At 45.7% G+C, this 18,009-nt stretch overlaps 1 protein-coding gene across 4 annotated transcripts in view; it reads left to right on the forward strand.

The window, feature by feature from the left end:
• The window catches only part of SBF2 (SET binding factor 2), a 645,230-nt gene that overhangs the window by 137,867 nt on the left and 489,354 nt on the right, over nt 1–18,009 (forward strand). For all 4 annotated transcript variants that reach the window (XM_082270857.1, XM_082270858.1, XM_082270859.1 and 1 more), the window contains exon 2: nt 6,069–6,154. In XM_082270857.1, coding sequence (XP_082126983.1) covers nt 6,069–6,154 — 86 coding nt within the window. The remainder of the gene's footprint in view (nt 1–6,068; nt 6,155–18,009) is intronic.

An 18,009-nucleotide genomic window follows, 5' to 3' on the forward strand; every position in this document is an offset into this window, starting at 1 on the left:
TGCTAATGTACTTGTCGAGGAATCTAATGTTCACCGACAAATCCGATTTACAGCTAGTGTGGTGATAGGGTGGAAGGTGCAGCCAAAATATGATTTTGGTTTAAAGGAGAACTCTGGTCTAAATCCAAAATGTTCTATATTTAGAAATAGCAGAGCTCGTTAGATCTCTAAATATTAGTCACAGTTGTCTCAGCTTGTGACGCTAGTTGGACCCTTAACCACTTAAGCCCCGGAGGATTTGGCTGCTAAACGACCAGGGGGTATTTTGCGATTCGGCACTGCGTGACTTTAACGGACAATTGCGCGGTCGTGCGACGCTGTACCTAAACGAATTTGGGGTCCTTTTTTTCCCACAAACAGAGCTTTATTTTGGCGGTATTTGATCACCTGTGCGATTTTTTTGATCACGCGCTATAAACAAAAAAAGAGCGTCAATTTTGCAAAAATAGCAATATTTTTCCCTTTTTTTTATATGAAATTCCCCCCCAAAAAAAATGTAAAAATCAAAATGTTTTAACATTTTCGGCCAATTTGTTTTATGCTACCTATGTTTGGTAAAAAAAATCGCAAAAAGCGTATTTTGATTGGTTTGCGCAAAAGTTATTGCGTTTACTGACTAAGGGAAAGATTTTTGTCATTTTTGTTGTTTTTTTTTTTTAACGCGTAATGGCGGCGATCTGCGATTTTTTTGCGGTACTGCGACATCGCGGCGGACAGATCGGACCCTTGACTGACATTTTTGACACTTTTGGGGTTACCAGTGACATTTCTACAGTAATCAGTGCTATATATATGCACTGTTACTGTAAAAATACACTGGTAGTGAAGGGGTTAACTTTATTTGAGAGGGAGGGGCTGTGTGTGTCCCTAGGGGCGTGATTCTTACTGTGATTGGCTGTGGCTTCAGCTGTATGCAGAGTGATCAACGGATCTACATAGTAGATCCATATGATCAGCTCTCATACAGAGGGGAGAATGACAGGCAGCTTGTTTACACAAGCTGCCTGACTTTCTCCCTCTCCCCCGCCGATCGCAGAGTGGCCGGCGGACATCGGGTCCGCCGGTCACACGCGCGGGGGGGCCCGTGACCACGCGGGAGCGGGAGCGCGCCTCCGGCGGCGCGCGCTCGCTCCCTAGACCCTCACAAGCTAGTGACGTAGCCCTACGTCACTTTGCCTGTGAGGGGCTGACCGCCGACGTAGATCGGCGTGCGGCGGTCGGCAAGTGGTTAATAATGCAGGTTAGCTGATCTCCTAGGGAAGATCTACAGAATAAACTGTTGTCTGTGGCTTTAAAACAGAACTAGCGATATGAGTTATTTCCTTCTGCCCTTTATATGCTTGCACATGTCTTTTTAACCCATCATTGTTATATTTAATAAAATGTATTATTTTTCTATTTATCCATTTTTCTTATCTTTATGTGCCTTAAAAGTCCCAACTAGGGGAACCCCAGTTTTTTGTAAAACAGAACTTCAGGTATGAAGGAGATTGATTTGTAGCAGTGAACACCAACCCAATGATGGTCCTCAACTCCGGTCCTCGGGGCCCACTAACAGGCCAGATTGTATTACCTTGGGGAGATGCAGACTAGAATACTGCAATCACTGAGCAGCAAATGAGATCACCTGTGATGTAATTTAGTTATCTTGCAAACCTAGCCTGTTAGTGGGCCCCGAGGACCGGAGTTGAGGACCACTGATATAACACTAATTAATAACTTCAGCTCCTGAAGGTTTTACCCCCTTAAAGCGGAGTTCCGGCCACAAAATCTTTACTTTAGATTTTATGGCATCCGCTTCCTTAACCTGTACAAGAGTTGGATATTCCCGGCTTTTTTTTTTTTCACTTACCTTATTTCAGAAGATAATATACTCACCTTTACATCCACTTCCTCCTTCCGCGGCCCGCGCAGTCACTTCCTGTCCCGCAATGTGTCCTGGGAGCTCTTACTCATCGCTCCCAGAATGCAATGGGCAGTGACGTAGGCGGCCGGCCGCTCCTTTTCTCGCTGCATTCATCGGCCCCCTCTATCTAGAACACGGAAGCAGGGCATATACTGGCATACTGTGGCTTCGGGTGACCAGGAAAAAGATCGCGGCGCTCTGCAAACAATTTATAAAGTAAGATTTTATGATTGTCAGTCTATTATTTAAATGTATAAAACCGGATTAGCTGATGTATTAAGGGCAGGGGATCACTGTTTGGGAAGTATTTAAAAAAAAAAAAATTATTCTGTGGCCGGAACTCCGCTTTAATGACCAGGCCATTTTTTGTGATTCGGCACTGCGTTACTTTAACATTTGCGCAGTCGTGCGTTGCTGAACCCAAATAAAATTGATGTCCTTTTTTCCCAAAAAATTGAGATTTCTTTTGGTGGTATTTGATCACTTCTGCGGTTTTTAGATTTTGCGCTATAAACAAAACAAAAAGAGCGTCAATTTTTTAAGAAACACAATATTTTTTACTTTCTGCTATAAAACATTCTTAAAATTTTTTTTAAAAAAATCTAATTTTTTTTATCAGTTTAGGCCAATTTGTATTCTGCTACATACTTTTGGTAAAAAAAAAAAAAAAAAAATCCCAAAAAGCGAAAAAGTTATAGCGTTTACAAACTACGGGATAGATTTTTTGGACTTTTTATTTATTTATTTATTTTTTATTAGTAATGGTGGCGATCAGCGATTTTTTAGTGGGACTGCGACATTGCGGAGGACAGATCTGACCCCTAACTGACTTTTTTTTTTTTTTTTTTAAAACTTTGTCTGACATTTTTGACACTTTTTGGGGACCAGTGCCATTAATACAGTAATCAATGCTAAATAATATGCACGGTTACGGAATAAATGACACTGGCAGGGAAGGGGTTAACACGGGGGATGATCAAAGGGTTAAATGTATACCTAATTGTGCTCACTGACTTGGGGTGGCTCTGTGAAAGGCACACTGAGATCGGTGTTTCAGCTGAGACACACCATTTTAATGAGCCTGTGTGACAGAAGAGCCGCCTGCTTTGTTTACATAGGCAGACGGCTCTCCTGTCAGTTTCTCTGAAGATCGCGGGAGGCCGGAGGCGATCTTGCTCCTCCCACGATCTGGCTCCCGCAGTGTCTAATCATAGCCGGAGCGCGGCTCCGGCGGGACCGCGTGCACATGATCACGTAGATTTCCGTGATTATGTGCAGTCAAGCCACCCTGCCACAGTAAATCTGTGTGGGGCTGTCGGCAAGTGGTTAAAGTGTTACTCCTCTGTCATGGGAAAACAATGGTATAAAGAAGAAGTAGTATAACTACTGCAACCCGAGGACGGCAAGTAGCTAAAATGACCTTTCCTTTTAAATCGGCAGCTCTGTAATTTTCTGTAAAATACAATATGGCAACCTGGATGCATTCTGTATATAGATGGTATACAGAACGCCCCCCCCCCCCCCCCCCAAGAAATGCAATTTCCTGCTTGTGTGATTGGCTTACTGATTTTCCCTGAAGTCTGCACTAAGATGCAGACTTAGTGCATGACACAAAATTGGGCAGGGCAATAACTGCACAGCATGAATCAGATATCCTACAGAATGACCTGGACAAAATAACGGAGTGGGCAACGACATGGCAAATGAGGTTTAATGTGGAGAAGTGTAAGGTTTTGCACTTGGGGACTAAAAACATAAAAGCACAATACACGTTAGGAGGGGAACCCTTGGGGGAATCAAAAATGGAGAAGGATCTGGGAGTCTTGGTTGATGATAGATTAGGCAACAGCATGCAATGTCAAGCGGCAGCTGCCAAAGCCAGCAGAATATTAGCATGCATAAAGAAAGGGATGTATTCCAGAGATAAGACTATAATCCTTCCACTTTATAAAACTCTGGTCCGACCGCATCTGGAGTATTCTGTCCAGTTCTGGTCGCCAGTCCTCAGGAGGGATGTGTTGGAGCTGGAGAAAGTCCAGAGAAGGGCAACTAAACTAATTAGGGAATTGGAGGACCTTAATTATGAAGAGCGTCTGCAATCGCTTGATTTATTCTCTATGGAGAAGAGACGCCTGAGGGGGGACATGATAGCAATTTTTAAATATCTCAATGGTGATCTCAGCTTAGAAAAAAAGCTGTTTAGTCGAAGGGATTGCATGAGGACTCGGGGGCATACAATGTGATTAGAGGAGAAGCGTTTTAACCTCAGGAAACGTGGGGGGTTCTTTACTGTTAGGGCTACAAGATTGTGGAATTCTCTACCACAAGAGGTGGTTTCTGCGGGAAGTATGGTGGCTTTCAAAAGACTCTTAGACGTACATCTCAAGGATCAGAACATTCAGGGGTATGTGAGATGATTACGGCCACACACACCTACACAGGTTGAACTGGATGGACTATTGTCTTTATTCAACCTCACCTACTATGTAACTATGTAAGATACAAGTCAGATTTTGGGCATCCACTGCTAAAAAAAAATGTCATTTTTGGTGAGAAATTCCCAAAAGGGAAGTTGCATCCAAAAGGATGCAGACCGTGCCACTTTCTTCATTAGAGCCCCGGTGCAGCAGCTGATTGAGAATTAGGAAATAACTCCCATTCACAAGGAATGTGGAGTTACTCTTTAAGCCTGGGTTGTGTTTGGATAATAAAAACAAAAAGCAGAGCGCCTCTAAGTGTTATCAGTTTAATTAAAAGGGTAAGGCAGGTACAGGAAAACTGCTCACATTTAAAACAGTATAAAATAGCTCATCTGTTAGGTGGTCTGCAGGAACACAGGGGTCCAAGGCTGGATGTTAGTAGCTCCAAGAGATGGTGCAGGGGATGCTGCAGACCACCTAACAGATGAGCTATTTTATACTGTTTTAAATGTGAGCAGTTTTCCTGTACCTGCATTACCCTTTTAATTAAACTGATAACACTTAGAGGCGCTCTGCTTTTTGTTTTTATTTTCACTTTCAGAGCTGACTTCTCTTTGCAGCTGAGCTGGCCCTGAGTGTAATCTATTTCAGCCATCAACTACACCAGATTAATGACTATACATGAACTGCATACCCCTTGATGCTATATAGGTATGTGTGATGCGCCAACTCTTATCCTGCGGGTTGTGTTTGGAGGTGTCGTTCATGGAACTGGAGTCACACTGGTGCATTCTGAACACCGCATGTTATTTGCACCAAAAACGCACCGCATTCCTGTGCACATCACATGTGATGTCTGTGCGATGCGGTTCCAATGTGGTCATCACCTGCATCTTGTGATATGTAATATGTACTGCTTGCTGATTTTATATTTTCTACATTTATTTATTTTCAATAAAGTCTTATTTTGATATTTCATATATGTTTTTTTTAATTTTTGGAGTGCCTTTAAAATACCACCATTAGGGGAACCTTTTCTTTTTCTCGTGCGATGCGATTTAAGCCATATATTTTGTATGGCTCAAATTGCATCACATTTGCACCAAAATGTTGTAGGACCCTTTTTTTCTCCACACCTAATCGTTCCCTGAACAATGCAGTGCTCCTCTCTCCTCTAGTGCTCTCTCTGCTCTGAAAATGGCGACTAAACAATTAATAAAGGCAGAGATGCATTGTGGGAAAGTGGGAGTTACTAAACTTGCAGAGCGCTAAAAAGCGCTGAAAAACGCCAATGCAAAAAAGTTGAAAAACACTGAAAAACTCACTACAATGTTACAGGCGTTTTTTTAATGTCCAGTGTGCATGAGGCCTTATACATAAATTTGGTTAAAAAAAAAAGGCCACTTTAGTTTGTGAACTGCTGCATGTTCATGTATTCCTGTCTCAGTGACAGGTACTCTTCTTTTTTTGATTGCACCTTTGCTATTTCAGCGTCATTCACCTGTAGGATAATTTCAGAGTTTGTTTCTGGATAAGGCTCATCTCTGTTCTGCAATTTGTATAGTATCTATTGATCTGCTTATCACCCTGTGTTGGAGGGTAGAAAGTCTTGGCTGAAAAGCACAGAAACAATCCCAAGTTTAAATGATGATAGGATTGCAGCACAGAACAAAGCCTTCTGTATCTCATTGTGGTTATACAGCTGCGGAACATTGACTTTATTTTTTCTTTTCTATTCACAGCCTCTGGTGAAGGATTGGGCAAAATAATTCAAAGGTTTCCTCTGACGGACTGGAGCGAAACGCCGTTCCCACAAGGGATTGAACTGGTAGGTGGAACTCGGTCTATTGTGATATTTTTAGCAGTTTTGTTTATATCTCAAGAAAAGAGTAAGATCTAGTAGTATAATCACCACTGTTAGGCCCCGTTCACACTGGGGCGATCCGACTTCCCCAGGCGACCTCCGAGGTCGCGGTGCGAGCAGCGCTCCGCGACTTTGGAGCGGCCGGCACAGACTTCATAACATTGAAGTCTATGACGGTTGCTCCAGGTCGCCCCAAAGAAACTCCGGACCCTTTTTCTAAGTCGGAGCGACTTGTGTCGCTCCTATTAGAAAAGGTCCGCAGCTTCCCTATGGAAGGCAACCTGTGAGGCGACCAGGTCGCCTCACAGGTCGCCCCAGTGTGAACGGGGGCTTACCCACTCACCCAGTGCTGTGGATTATGTCATAAAATCCAATAAAACACAAGTATATCACCCTATATATGTATAGCTGCTGCTATTAGTGCCGGTTCACACTTGTGCGATGCGGGAACGCTGTGAATTCGCAGCGTGTTCCCGCATCGCATCCGCACATCTGGCAGTTCACACTGCCATATGGGATACGCTGGGGGTGTCAATTAAAAGTTAACGACACCCCCAGTTGCAATCGCATATCGCAGTGCGATCTGCAAGTTGGCACAGAATCGGATCGCACAAGTGAGAACCACTGTGCGATCCGATTCTGTTGCTGCTCAAAAAAAGTCTCATGTGCGAGTTTGCTGCCGATGCGCTGCAAATTCAGCCATACTAAGTGTATGGCTGAACTCGCATCCACACATGAGATGGCATGTAATGAAGGAGCAGTGCGCTCCGAATTACATGCGATCTCGCAAACCGCACAAGTGTGAACCGGCACTTAAAGTGGTTGTAAACCCACTTACCTATAGATAAGCCCAGGGCCGCTGATAGGGGGGACCACCAGCCCTCCTGTAGGGGGCCCGGGCACACAGGGGGGCCCTAACAGCACGGGGAATCGGGCGGAGGGGCAATTACAGGAGGAAACCCTGTGCGGCTCTTTGCAGCAGCTGCAAGCCAGTTTCTCCCCCTCCTGCCAGCTTTCAGCTGCTGCGGGGAGAGACGTAGACACTGGGCATTGTTTTTTTTTTTTCTTAACTGCTGTGGTTGACAACTGCTTTAAAATCAGAACCTCAGTCCGCCTATCTGGGACTCTGCCCCCTACCCCTTCCTTGGCTGTAACCATAAACACCTAGCATAGCTGCATTCCCATGTGCATTTATTGGCCAAAACGTGCCTTTCTGTGTGTTTTGTCACACGTTCAGGAAATGTAAAGATGTGAGTGCAGCCTGATGCCCCGTACACACGTGCAGATTATCTGAAGACTTTTGTCTTCAGATTTACCTTTTCTATGTAGTGCAAGGGCCTGCCGGATTGCATACAAATTGAAAGTGTTTGTTTGCCCTTATATTATATGGTTTTGGTAAATCTAAAGGAAAAAGTCTTCAGATAATCTGCACGTGTGTACAGGGCATTAGGGTGGAGGTCTACTTTATAGATCCATGCAGGACTGTGCACCTGTCCACCTGTCATTGCTGAACAGAACACCTGTGCATCCTGAGTGGGTGAGGACGGCCCTTTTACATGGGTGGTACGGATCGGTGCGCCTGTGTGAACGAGATCTAAGGAGCTACTTGAAATGTCGCCAAATTCTGTTTTGCGTTACAAATAAAGTTGTTTTTCTCTGTATAATAAAATGGATCTGCTTTCCTGGGATTTCTCAGACGGTCTTCTAAACAGAACGCTTTGGAATCCTCTGCTTTTGCCATCTCTCATTTTTGGAAAAAGGATTTGGAAGGGGGACTCGGCTGGCAAATGAGAAACCTCCACGTTTTTGCTGAAATATGCCCATTTTTATTTTCCCCTCAAGGAGACATTTAATTAAAGCCGCGTGTTGTGTCCGAAACACCTTTCCGAAAATACATGTAGTGTCCAAACTGCAACGCCCATCCTGAAGATGATGTAAACAAGCTGCTGATCGGGTTTTTTCTGTACCAAACCGCCAACTGATTCTTAAAGTGGTTGTAAATGTTTTTTTTTTTTTTTTTTTTGAAGACATGTGCCTATGCTTATCTGTTCTGTGCAGTGCAATCTTCTTCTGGGGTCCCCTGCCAGCGCTCCGGGTCCCTCCTCTTAATCGGGTGCCCCCACGTAAAGGCACTTTCCATAGGGGTACCCATGCAGGCTCGCTCCCGAGTCCCTCTGCTCCATCTTTTGACACAGACAGCGGAACTCACCCGCCCCTCGCTCACGTGTCACAGCTTTTGATTGACAGCAGCGGGAGCCAATGGCCCCTGCTACTACCAATCTGTCCAATGAGGAGAGCAACACCGGCTGGAGCTGCTGCGCTCATGCCTACTCTTGGATCGGGCTCAGATAAGAAAAAGGGGGGGTCTGTGGGGGGACCTGCAACACAGAAGGTTTTTTCACTATAGAGTGCATTAGGGTAAAAAAAACCTTAAGGCTTTACAACCACTTTAAAGTAGGGATCGACCAATATAGTTTTTTCAGGGCCGATACCGATATTTTCCGGCCACCCTTCAGGCCGATAACAGATTATTAGGTGCCGATATTCTGTACATTTAAAGTTTTTTTTATTTTATTTATTTTTTTTTTTTTTTGCTGTCACAAGGAATGTAAACATCCCCTGTGACAGTAATATGCAGTAACAGGTGCTCTTTATGTAGGGATCTGGGGTCTAAAAGACCCCAAACACCTCCTCTGAATGTCAAAGCATTCAAAATGCAAGATTTGGCTGTTTTGAATACCGTTATTTTTAAAAAAAAATCTGGAGCCTTTAAGGCTCCAGTAACAGGAAGTGATGTCATGACATCACTTCCGAGTTACTACATCAGAGACCCGATCAGAGCCGATTCCGGCTTTGTTCAGGTCTTCAGCCAGCTGGCAGACATGCCAGCTGGTCGCTCTGGCCTCCTGGTGGGACGGGAGACCCAGGTGGTGGGGGGGATGCCCCCTCCCACTGCTTGTAATAACAGCCAAGCGGCTGATTAGCCGCATCGGTTGTCATTACAAGAAAACCGACCGTCTGCTTTAAAAATTGGTACCGAGATGATGCCTCTAGCTGCAGGCATCACTCCGGTACAACCACTTGAAGGAATATCAGCAAGTTTGTGACCGATAACCTATTCTTCAAAAGAAGTGAATATCGGCCCCACTGATAATCGGTTGATCCCTACTTTAAAGTGAAAGTAGGTAGTGCAGAATACTGCAGCAATTTACAGCAGTGTTTCCCAACCTTCTCCCAGTCACTGACTTTGAAAATGATTTCTTTAACCCTACATTACGGACACAGAGCAGGCTATAACTCATGACTATCTAGGTTATACGCCCCGTCTAGGTGATTGGACAGTGGCTGAAACAAACCTACAGGAAGTCCTCTCCTATATAATGCCTCCCATAGTGGAAGTGCCTCTGTTTTTTCGCCAGTGTCTGAATGTGATGGTCACCAAATTGCAGCTCTCTGCATGACTGCACCAGATTCATGGTTGATTGGACGATTGGTCATCCTGATCCATTCCTACAGCTGTGAAGCTAAGAGGGATGGTACCTGGGCACCGCTGCAATGGGATTAAAATGCAGGGATTGCCTATAATACAGCCAGTCGGTACTGGACCTTGTGTATATTGAACTCTGCGTAGATGTAACGGACTAAGCGGTTTCTGGTGGAATGCTGTACAGGTCCAGGGCAGTGGACCCTGAGAAAAGGGGAGATTGAGTCCCTGAAGGTCTGGTCAGACATTGCTTGCCGTGATTGGAGTGAGTGGAGATTGGATCTTCCAGTCCAGAGGCTCCCCAGGCTTCGTTCACAACACTGCACGTCGGAGGAACATATGCAAAATCGTGCTGCTCTTTAGCAGGGGTGCCGTTAATCCTTAAAGTGATTGTAAAGGCTGGTAGTAAATGACAAACATATTATACTTACCTGCTCCGTGCAGTTGGTTTTGCACAGAGCAGCCCCGATCCTTCTCTTCTCGGGTCCTTCTTCCACTCTCCTGGCCCCTCCCTCCCTTTTGAGTGCCCCCACAGCAAGCAGCTTTTCGGTGTGACTTGCTTTTTAAAAAAAGGGTCTGGGACTTTTTTCCTTGTGTTTCTGCGGGTAAGGCAGCCCATTGAAATGAAAGCTGCACAGATGAGAACCAAGGATGCGTTCACATTTGAGTATGGAAAGTGAAGAAATGTCCTCAGCACACCAAGGATTCTTCGAAAGGGTCCAAAACTTTATTCCGTGGTCACATAGGTTGAAAAAAGACACAAGTCCATCTGGCTCAACCAATAAAAAACAAAAAACAGTTAAGAAAACCCAACCATGCAATCCCATATACACAATCCTATACCCGCAGTTACATAGTTACATAGTAGGTGAGGCTGAATAAAGACAATAGTCCATCCAGTTCAACCTGTGTAGGTGTGTGTGGCTGTAATCATCTAACATAGCCCTGAATGTTCTGATCCTTGAGATGTAAGTCTAAGAGTCTTTTGAAAGCCACCATACTACCCGCAGAAACCACCTCTTGTGGTAGACAATTCCACAATCTTGTAGCCCTAACAGTAAAGAATCCCCTGCGTTGCCTGAGGTTAAAACGCTTCTCCTCTAATCGCATTGTATGCCCCCGAGTCCTCATGCAATTCCTTCGAATGAACAGCTTTTTTTCTAAGTTGAGATCCCCATTAAGATATTTATAAATTGCTATCATGTCCCCCCTCAGACGTCTCTTCTCCAGGGAGAATAAATCGAGCGATTGTAGACGCTCTTCATAGTCAAGGTCCTCCAACCCCCTAATCAGTTTAGTTGCCCTTCTCTGGACTCTCTCCAGCTCCAACACATCCCTCCTGAGGACTGGCGACCAGAACTGGACAGAGTACTCCAGATGCAGTTGACCCAGAGGATGGCGAAAAAACCCCAACAAAGCATGATCCAATTTGCTACAGCAGGGGAAAAATTCCTTCCTGATCCCCCGAGAGGCAATCAGATATTCCCTGGATCAACTTTACCTATAAATATTAGTACCCAGTTATATTATGTACACCCAGGAAAGAATCCAGGCCTTTTTTTAAAGCAATCTACTGAGCTGGCCAGAACCACCTCTGGAGGGAGTCTATTCCACATTTTCACAGCTCTTACGGTGAAGAATCCTTTCCGTATTTGGAGACTAAATCTGTTTTCCTCTAGATGTAAAGAGTGCCCCCTTGTCCTCTGTGATGACCTTAAAGTGAATAAGTCACTTTCCTGATGAAGGGGCTCTGCGTGGCTCCAAAACGTTGCTACATCTCTACTGAGACCACGGAATAAAGCTTTGGACCCTTTCGAGGAATCCTTGGTGTGCTGATGACATTGTTTCACTTTGAGCATCTACGGTTTCCAACCTATAGTCATTACAGCACCCAGCATCACTGAACTGCCGGTTATCTTGAATCTATGCATGGGGAATATTGCGTTTCAATTTCACATTTGAGTATTGGGGGGGGGGGGCTGGGCGGGGCAACAAAACCACGCAGGCTTTAAACTCACACAACTGCAAGTGTAAGCAAACCCTAAAAGTAGCAGTGACGACATCACTGTGCTGTATATATTGCGGGCTGAGCTGTGGGAGGGGCCCAGCAGGATCCACCCACCACAGCCAGAACACTACAGGAGGGGGGGGGAGGAGACCAGACCAATCACCCTGCACAAGAAGAGAGAGCAGCAGTGAGCGGTCTTTTTTTTTTTACAGGAAGGAAAAGTCTCACACTGGATTACTGCACAGATCTGGAAGAAATACACAAAGCACACTGAGATTCTAGAAGAATACACGTGGAGAATGGATTTAAACAATATTTACTAATCCTGGAGTTCAGCGTTTTGTCATTGTTAAATTTCATCTTATAAAAACCTGGCAAATTAGTTCTGGGTGCGGCCATATTTATTTCCAGCGTCCCTGACTCCCAACCACACGCATTTTATTGCTCTAGAGTTGAAAATTGAAATGAAGGCTCCATGCACACTAGCTTTTTCCATAAGCTCAAAAAAGGCTAGAACAAAAAAACGGTGGATGAAAAACACTGATAATAGCATTTTTGTGGCAGCTTCTGGTAGCATTTTAGATTTTTCAGAAGCTTAGGAGCATTAGCATTTTATTAGCGTTTTTGCAGTACATGCAGAAAAAAAGCAGTTAGAGCATTTAGGAGCATTCAGCATTTTTTTCTGCTGGAAAAATGTTCCAAAAACTCGACAAAAACACTTTTTTTTTTCTGATCCTAGACGCTGCAGCTCAAAAAATGCTAAAAGCCTGAAGTCGTGTGCATGGACACCTAGGATAACACTTTTTAGCTTCTAGCAAGAAGGGGGGGAGGTATGGGACTTTAGATGAGGCACTTGGTATGAAACCAAGTACCTCCATCCCTATTAATTGTAATAAGAAGGGGGGTCGAGACTTTAAATGAGACATGTGACCCGGCCAATGGGATAAAAAACACGGCTCAGTAGGCTCGACGTGTTTCTGTGGGACATATTCCACTTCATCAGGAGCTCGAGCCTACTGATGCCATATATCTTTATGTACTCTTGGCTCCACACTTGATTTATTGCACCCATTGTGCGATTTGGGACATGCATACCAGCTCACATCTCCAGTGCTGTTCATTCTATACCAACATTTTAATTTGCATTTTTGTCGGATGTTATGCTATTGTCATTGTAACAATAAATATTTTTTTTTTATCCCATTGGCCGGGTCACATGTCTCATTTAAAGTCTCGACCCCCCTTCTTATTACTTTTTAGCTTCTAGGAGCAAGAAAAAAATGCTAATAGCTTCTAGGAGCTTAAAAAAACTCTAGTGTGCATGGAGCCGGAAGGCGCGAGAAACTCCCAGATTTCCCATTTGTAGATGAGCCCCGGTTATTATTATTATTTCAGGTAAATATATATCGCTGTCAATTTACGCAGCGCTTTACATATACATTGCACATTCACATCAGTCCCTGCCCTCAAGGAGCTTACAATCTAAGGTCCCTAACTCACATTCATACATACACAGTAGGGCCAATTTTATACCGGATCCAATTAACCTACCAGCATGTCTTTGGAGTGTGGGAGGAAACCGGAGTACCTGGAGGAAACCCACGCAGGCACAGGGAGAACATGCAAACTCCAGGCAGGTAGTGTCATGGTTGGGATTTGAACCAGCAACCCTCTTGCTGCTAGGTGAAAGTGCTAACAACTACACCACTGTGCCGCCCATACACCACTGTGCCGCCCATACACCACTGTGCCGCCCATACACCACTGTGCCGTCCATGCACCACTGTGCCGCCGGTTCAAATTAATGCGATGTCAGATTTCGGAGCGCACTGCTCTACAAATCACATGCGATGTCTGTGCGATGCAAATTCAGCCATACAGATTGTATGGCTGAATTTGCATCGCATTCGCAGAATCGGAACGCATGGTGGTTCACACCTATGCGATCCGATTCATGTCACACTGCGATATGCGAACTGATCTGGGGGTGTCGTTAACTCTGTATTGACTCCCCCCCAGCGATTCGCATATGGCAGTGTGAACTGCCTGCGAGTTGAATGGGATGCGGGAACCTGCAGTGGATTCCCAGGGTTCCCTCATCGCATATATGTGAACCGGCACTGACTCTGCAAATGACAATATAAATGTGACACATTAAAGCGGAGTTCCAGCCATTTACTCACCTCTCCAACGGTCCAGCGATGCGGCCGCCCGAAGCCTCGATCCTCTCCCTCGGCGCCGGCATCACTGCTGTGGGCACCCGGCTGTTACACTTTGCGGCTTCACAGCCGGGTACCCACTGCGCATGCGCGAGTTGCGCTGCGCGCCGTGATTGGCCGGCAATCTTCTGGGACCTCTGACGTGTCCCAGAAGATTGCAGGGAGGGAGGGGGAGAGGAGAACTTCCGCTCAGGGCGCCGGCGGCGCTCCGAGCGGAAGTGGGAGCGGGTACCTGTCAAAACTAGGTACCCGCTCCCCCCCCCCAAAAAATGACATGCCAAATGTGGCATGTCGGGGGGTCAGGACTCCCTAAAGCGGAAGTTCCACTTTTGGGTGGAACTCCGCTTTAAGTGCATTGCTGTGTAATGTTCTTCTAGCACAACCTTTGCATTCCACAGGTTCTCTTTAAAGGTTCTTTTTTTTTAATGGATTATTCTTTAGCATATCTTGCTTATATCCATCACCAATGTCAGTGAGCTCATGTTCCATAAAGATTCATTGCGTTCTCCCCGGGGGTTAGATTGCTGTTATGGTTGGAGCGGTGCGTGTGGCAATATTTCTAGAATACAGGTTTTGCCCTGTCATTGGAAGAAGCGGTGAAGGTTAATGAGAGATTATGTAAGGAGAAGAATGGCATTCTTTAAACGTCGGCGTCAGAATAAATGACAGTTTATAATATACTATACTGCAGTCTTGGGAGCGTGCATGGGATATTGGAAGAGTGCATGGGATATTGGAAACATTTACACCCAGATCTGGTCACCAGCACTGAGAGGCGGCCAAAGAGATCACCAGAATACCAACAATACCAGCCAAAGAGGACGATTTAACATTTATTAGCACACTTTGCTAGTTGTGACAAGTAATGCATGGACACATTGTACTCTATATACAGTACATTGTACAGAAGAAAAGCAACTGTAGCTCTACAGAATCCAACCTCCTGTATGCAGAATGAGTCGGCTTAAGGCAAAACTCCAGCATATTGAGCAGATATCACTAAGGGGCTGCCCAGAATATTCAGTAAATGCAACGTCAGAGACTGCAGACAAGTAACAGGAGATGGTCAGAGACTGCAGACAAGTAACAGGAGATGGTCAGAGACTGCAGACAAGTAACAGGAGATGGTCAGAGACTGCAGACAAGTAACAGGAGATGGTCAGAGACTGCAGACAAGTAACAGGAGATGGTCAGAGACTGCAGACAAGTAACAGGAGATGGTCAGAGACTGCAGACAAGTAACAGGAGATGGTCAGAGACTGCAGACAAGTAACAGGAGATGGTCAGAGACTGCAGACGTGTAATAGGAGATGGTCAGAGACTGCAGACGTGTAATAGGAGATGGTCAGAGACTGCAGACAAGTAACAGGAGATGGTCAGCGACTGCAGACAAGTAACAGGAGATGGTCAGCGACTGCAGACAAGTAACAGGAGATGGTCAGAGACTGCAGACAAGTAACAGGAGATGGTCAGAGACTGCAGACCTGACGCTGGAGATGGTCAGCGACTGCAGACCTGACGCTGGAGATGGTCAGCGACTGCAGACCTGACGCTGGAGATGGTCAGCGACTGCAGACGTAATACAAGAGCTTGTCAGAGACAGGAGATGGTCAGAGACTGCAGATATACTACAGGAGATGGACAGCAACTGAAGACTTAATACAAGAATTCACACAAAATAGTGCAGCATTAATCGCATACAATCAAAAATGAAAATTATTCATAAAAAGCCATATGGAAAGTCTGTATAAAGTCCAAAGGAATAAGCACCAAAAGTTCCCAGAGGGAGAATCGCACACAAATGGAGTGGTTGGGAGTCTTAGAGGTAGGAAAGGCACCCGATGTGGTTAAGATGTCTCCTTACCAGATCCTGGCAACCACTAAGTTATAAGTGGCTAGCAGCACAGAGATAATATTCAGATGATCCGGGGTTAGGATTGAGGACTGAAAACTACAATAGAATCGGCCCACTCGATCAGATATCAGGATGATAGTGCTCCAATGGATTCCCCTCAGTATGTATAAGAGATAAAGAGAGATGCTCCCATAGTGCAATAAAAAGTTACACTTTATTCAATATAGTAAGGTAAATAAAAACATTAACATAAATCTCAGAAAAGCCAGCGTTTAAAATGACTGCCAGATGACACTTGCTGCGGTGTTCCTGCAGAGTCCTATTCCCAAACTCTCGGCTCGTGTGCGGAGACAGGGCGGGTGTACCACCGCTATTCGCTGAGAGACGCGATGTCAGTTGCCGTCAGGAAGCCTTAATACTAGAGCTGGTCAGAGACTTCAGACCTGATGCAGGAGACGGTCAGAGACTGCAGACCCAATGCAGGAGACGGTCAGAGACTGCAGCCCTGATGCAGGAGACGGTCAGAGACTGCAGCCCTGATGCAGGAGACGGTCAGAGACTGCAGACCTGATGCAGGAGACGGTCAGAGACTGCAGACCTGATGCAGGAGACGGTCAGAGACTGCAGACCTGATGCAGGAGACGGTCAGAGACTGCAGACCTGATGCAGGAGACGGTCAGAGACTGCAGACCTGATGCAGGAGACGGTCAGAGACTGCAGACCTGATGCAGGAGACGGTCAGAGACTGCAGACCTGATGCAGGAGACGGTCAGAGACTGCAGACCTGATGCAGGAGACGGTCAGAGACTGCAGACCTGATGCAGGAGACGGTCAGAGACTGCAGACCTGATGCAGGAGACGGTCAGAGACTGTAGACCTGATGCAGGAGACGGTCAGAGACTGCAGACCTGATGCAGGAGACGGTCAGAGACTGCAGACCTGATGCAGGAGACGGTCAGAGACTGCAGACCTGATGCAGGAGACGGTCAGAGACTGCAGACCTGATGCAGGAGACGGTCAGAGACTGCAGACCTGATGCAGGAGACGGTCAGAGACTGCAGACCTGATGCAGGAGACGGTCAGAGACTGCAGACCTGATGCAGGAGACGGTCAGAGACTGCAGACCTGATGCAGGAGACGGTCAGAGATTGCAGACCTGATGCAGGAGACGGTCAGAGACTGCAGACCTGATGCAGGAGACGGTCAGAGACTGCAGACCTGATTCAGGAGACGGTCAGAGACTGCAGTTCTACTACAAGAGATGGTCTGAGACTGTAGACCTATAACAGCAGATGGTCAGAGGCTACAGATATACTATGGGAGATGGTCAGAGACTGCAGACCTGATACAGGAGATGGTCAGAGACTGCAGATATACTAGAGGAGATAGTCAGCAACTGCAGACTTACTACATGAGATGGTCAGCGACTGCAGACTTAATACAAGAGCTGGTCAGAGACTGCAGACCTAATACAGGAGATAGTCAGACTCCAGATATACTACAAGAGATGGTCAGAGACTGCAGACCCATAATAGCAGATGGTCAGAGGCAACAGATCTACTATGGGAGATGGTCAGAGACTGCAGACATGATACAGGAGATGGTCAGAGACTGCAGACATGATACAGGAGATGGTCAGAGACCGCAGACGTGGTACAAGTGTTGGAGAATGGGAATAGTCAAAGCCTGTAGACCTATAAGATGAGAGTGCTAGAGATCTTAACCACTACAAGTCAGCACGTCCATGTTTCTGCTCCCTAAAGCACTTCTAAAATTTACTTTGCTATTTACATTATAAAAAATACAGAACCTAAAAATAAAGAAGTAATAGACTACACAGAAAAGGGCCCCCTGAGGACCGCAGAGTCAGTGTCGAAGGGGTGTGGCTCTTGGGCTGAAGGTTGGATTTCGGGTTGCAGGAACACCCTATTGGGGAGAGTGACTAAAACTGGAGCACCCAGAATCTTGTGCAGCTGTGCATGGTAACCAATCAGCTTCTACCTTCAGTTTGTTCAATTAAGATTTGGCAATTAAACCAGATAGCTGATTGGTTTCCATACAGAGCTGCACTAGATTTTGCACTCTCTGTTTTACTAAATCTCCCCTATGTCCATTATCCACCTTGGGTTAATTTGAAGCTGTAACCCCTCCTGGCTGCAGGATTGGCAGGCAGCAGAGTGACAGTCCTGGCCGCACAAGCTATTTGGTAGCGTCATCTTCTGTTTGCCAGATCAGGCTTTACATGGCGGTCCC

The sequence above is a fragment of the Pelophylax lessonae genome, assembly GCF_965119305.1.
Source record: "Pelophylax lessonae genome assembly, chromosome: 10".
NCBI classification, from domain to species: Eukaryota; Metazoa; Chordata; class Amphibia; order Anura; family Ranidae; genus Pelophylax; species Pelophylax lessonae.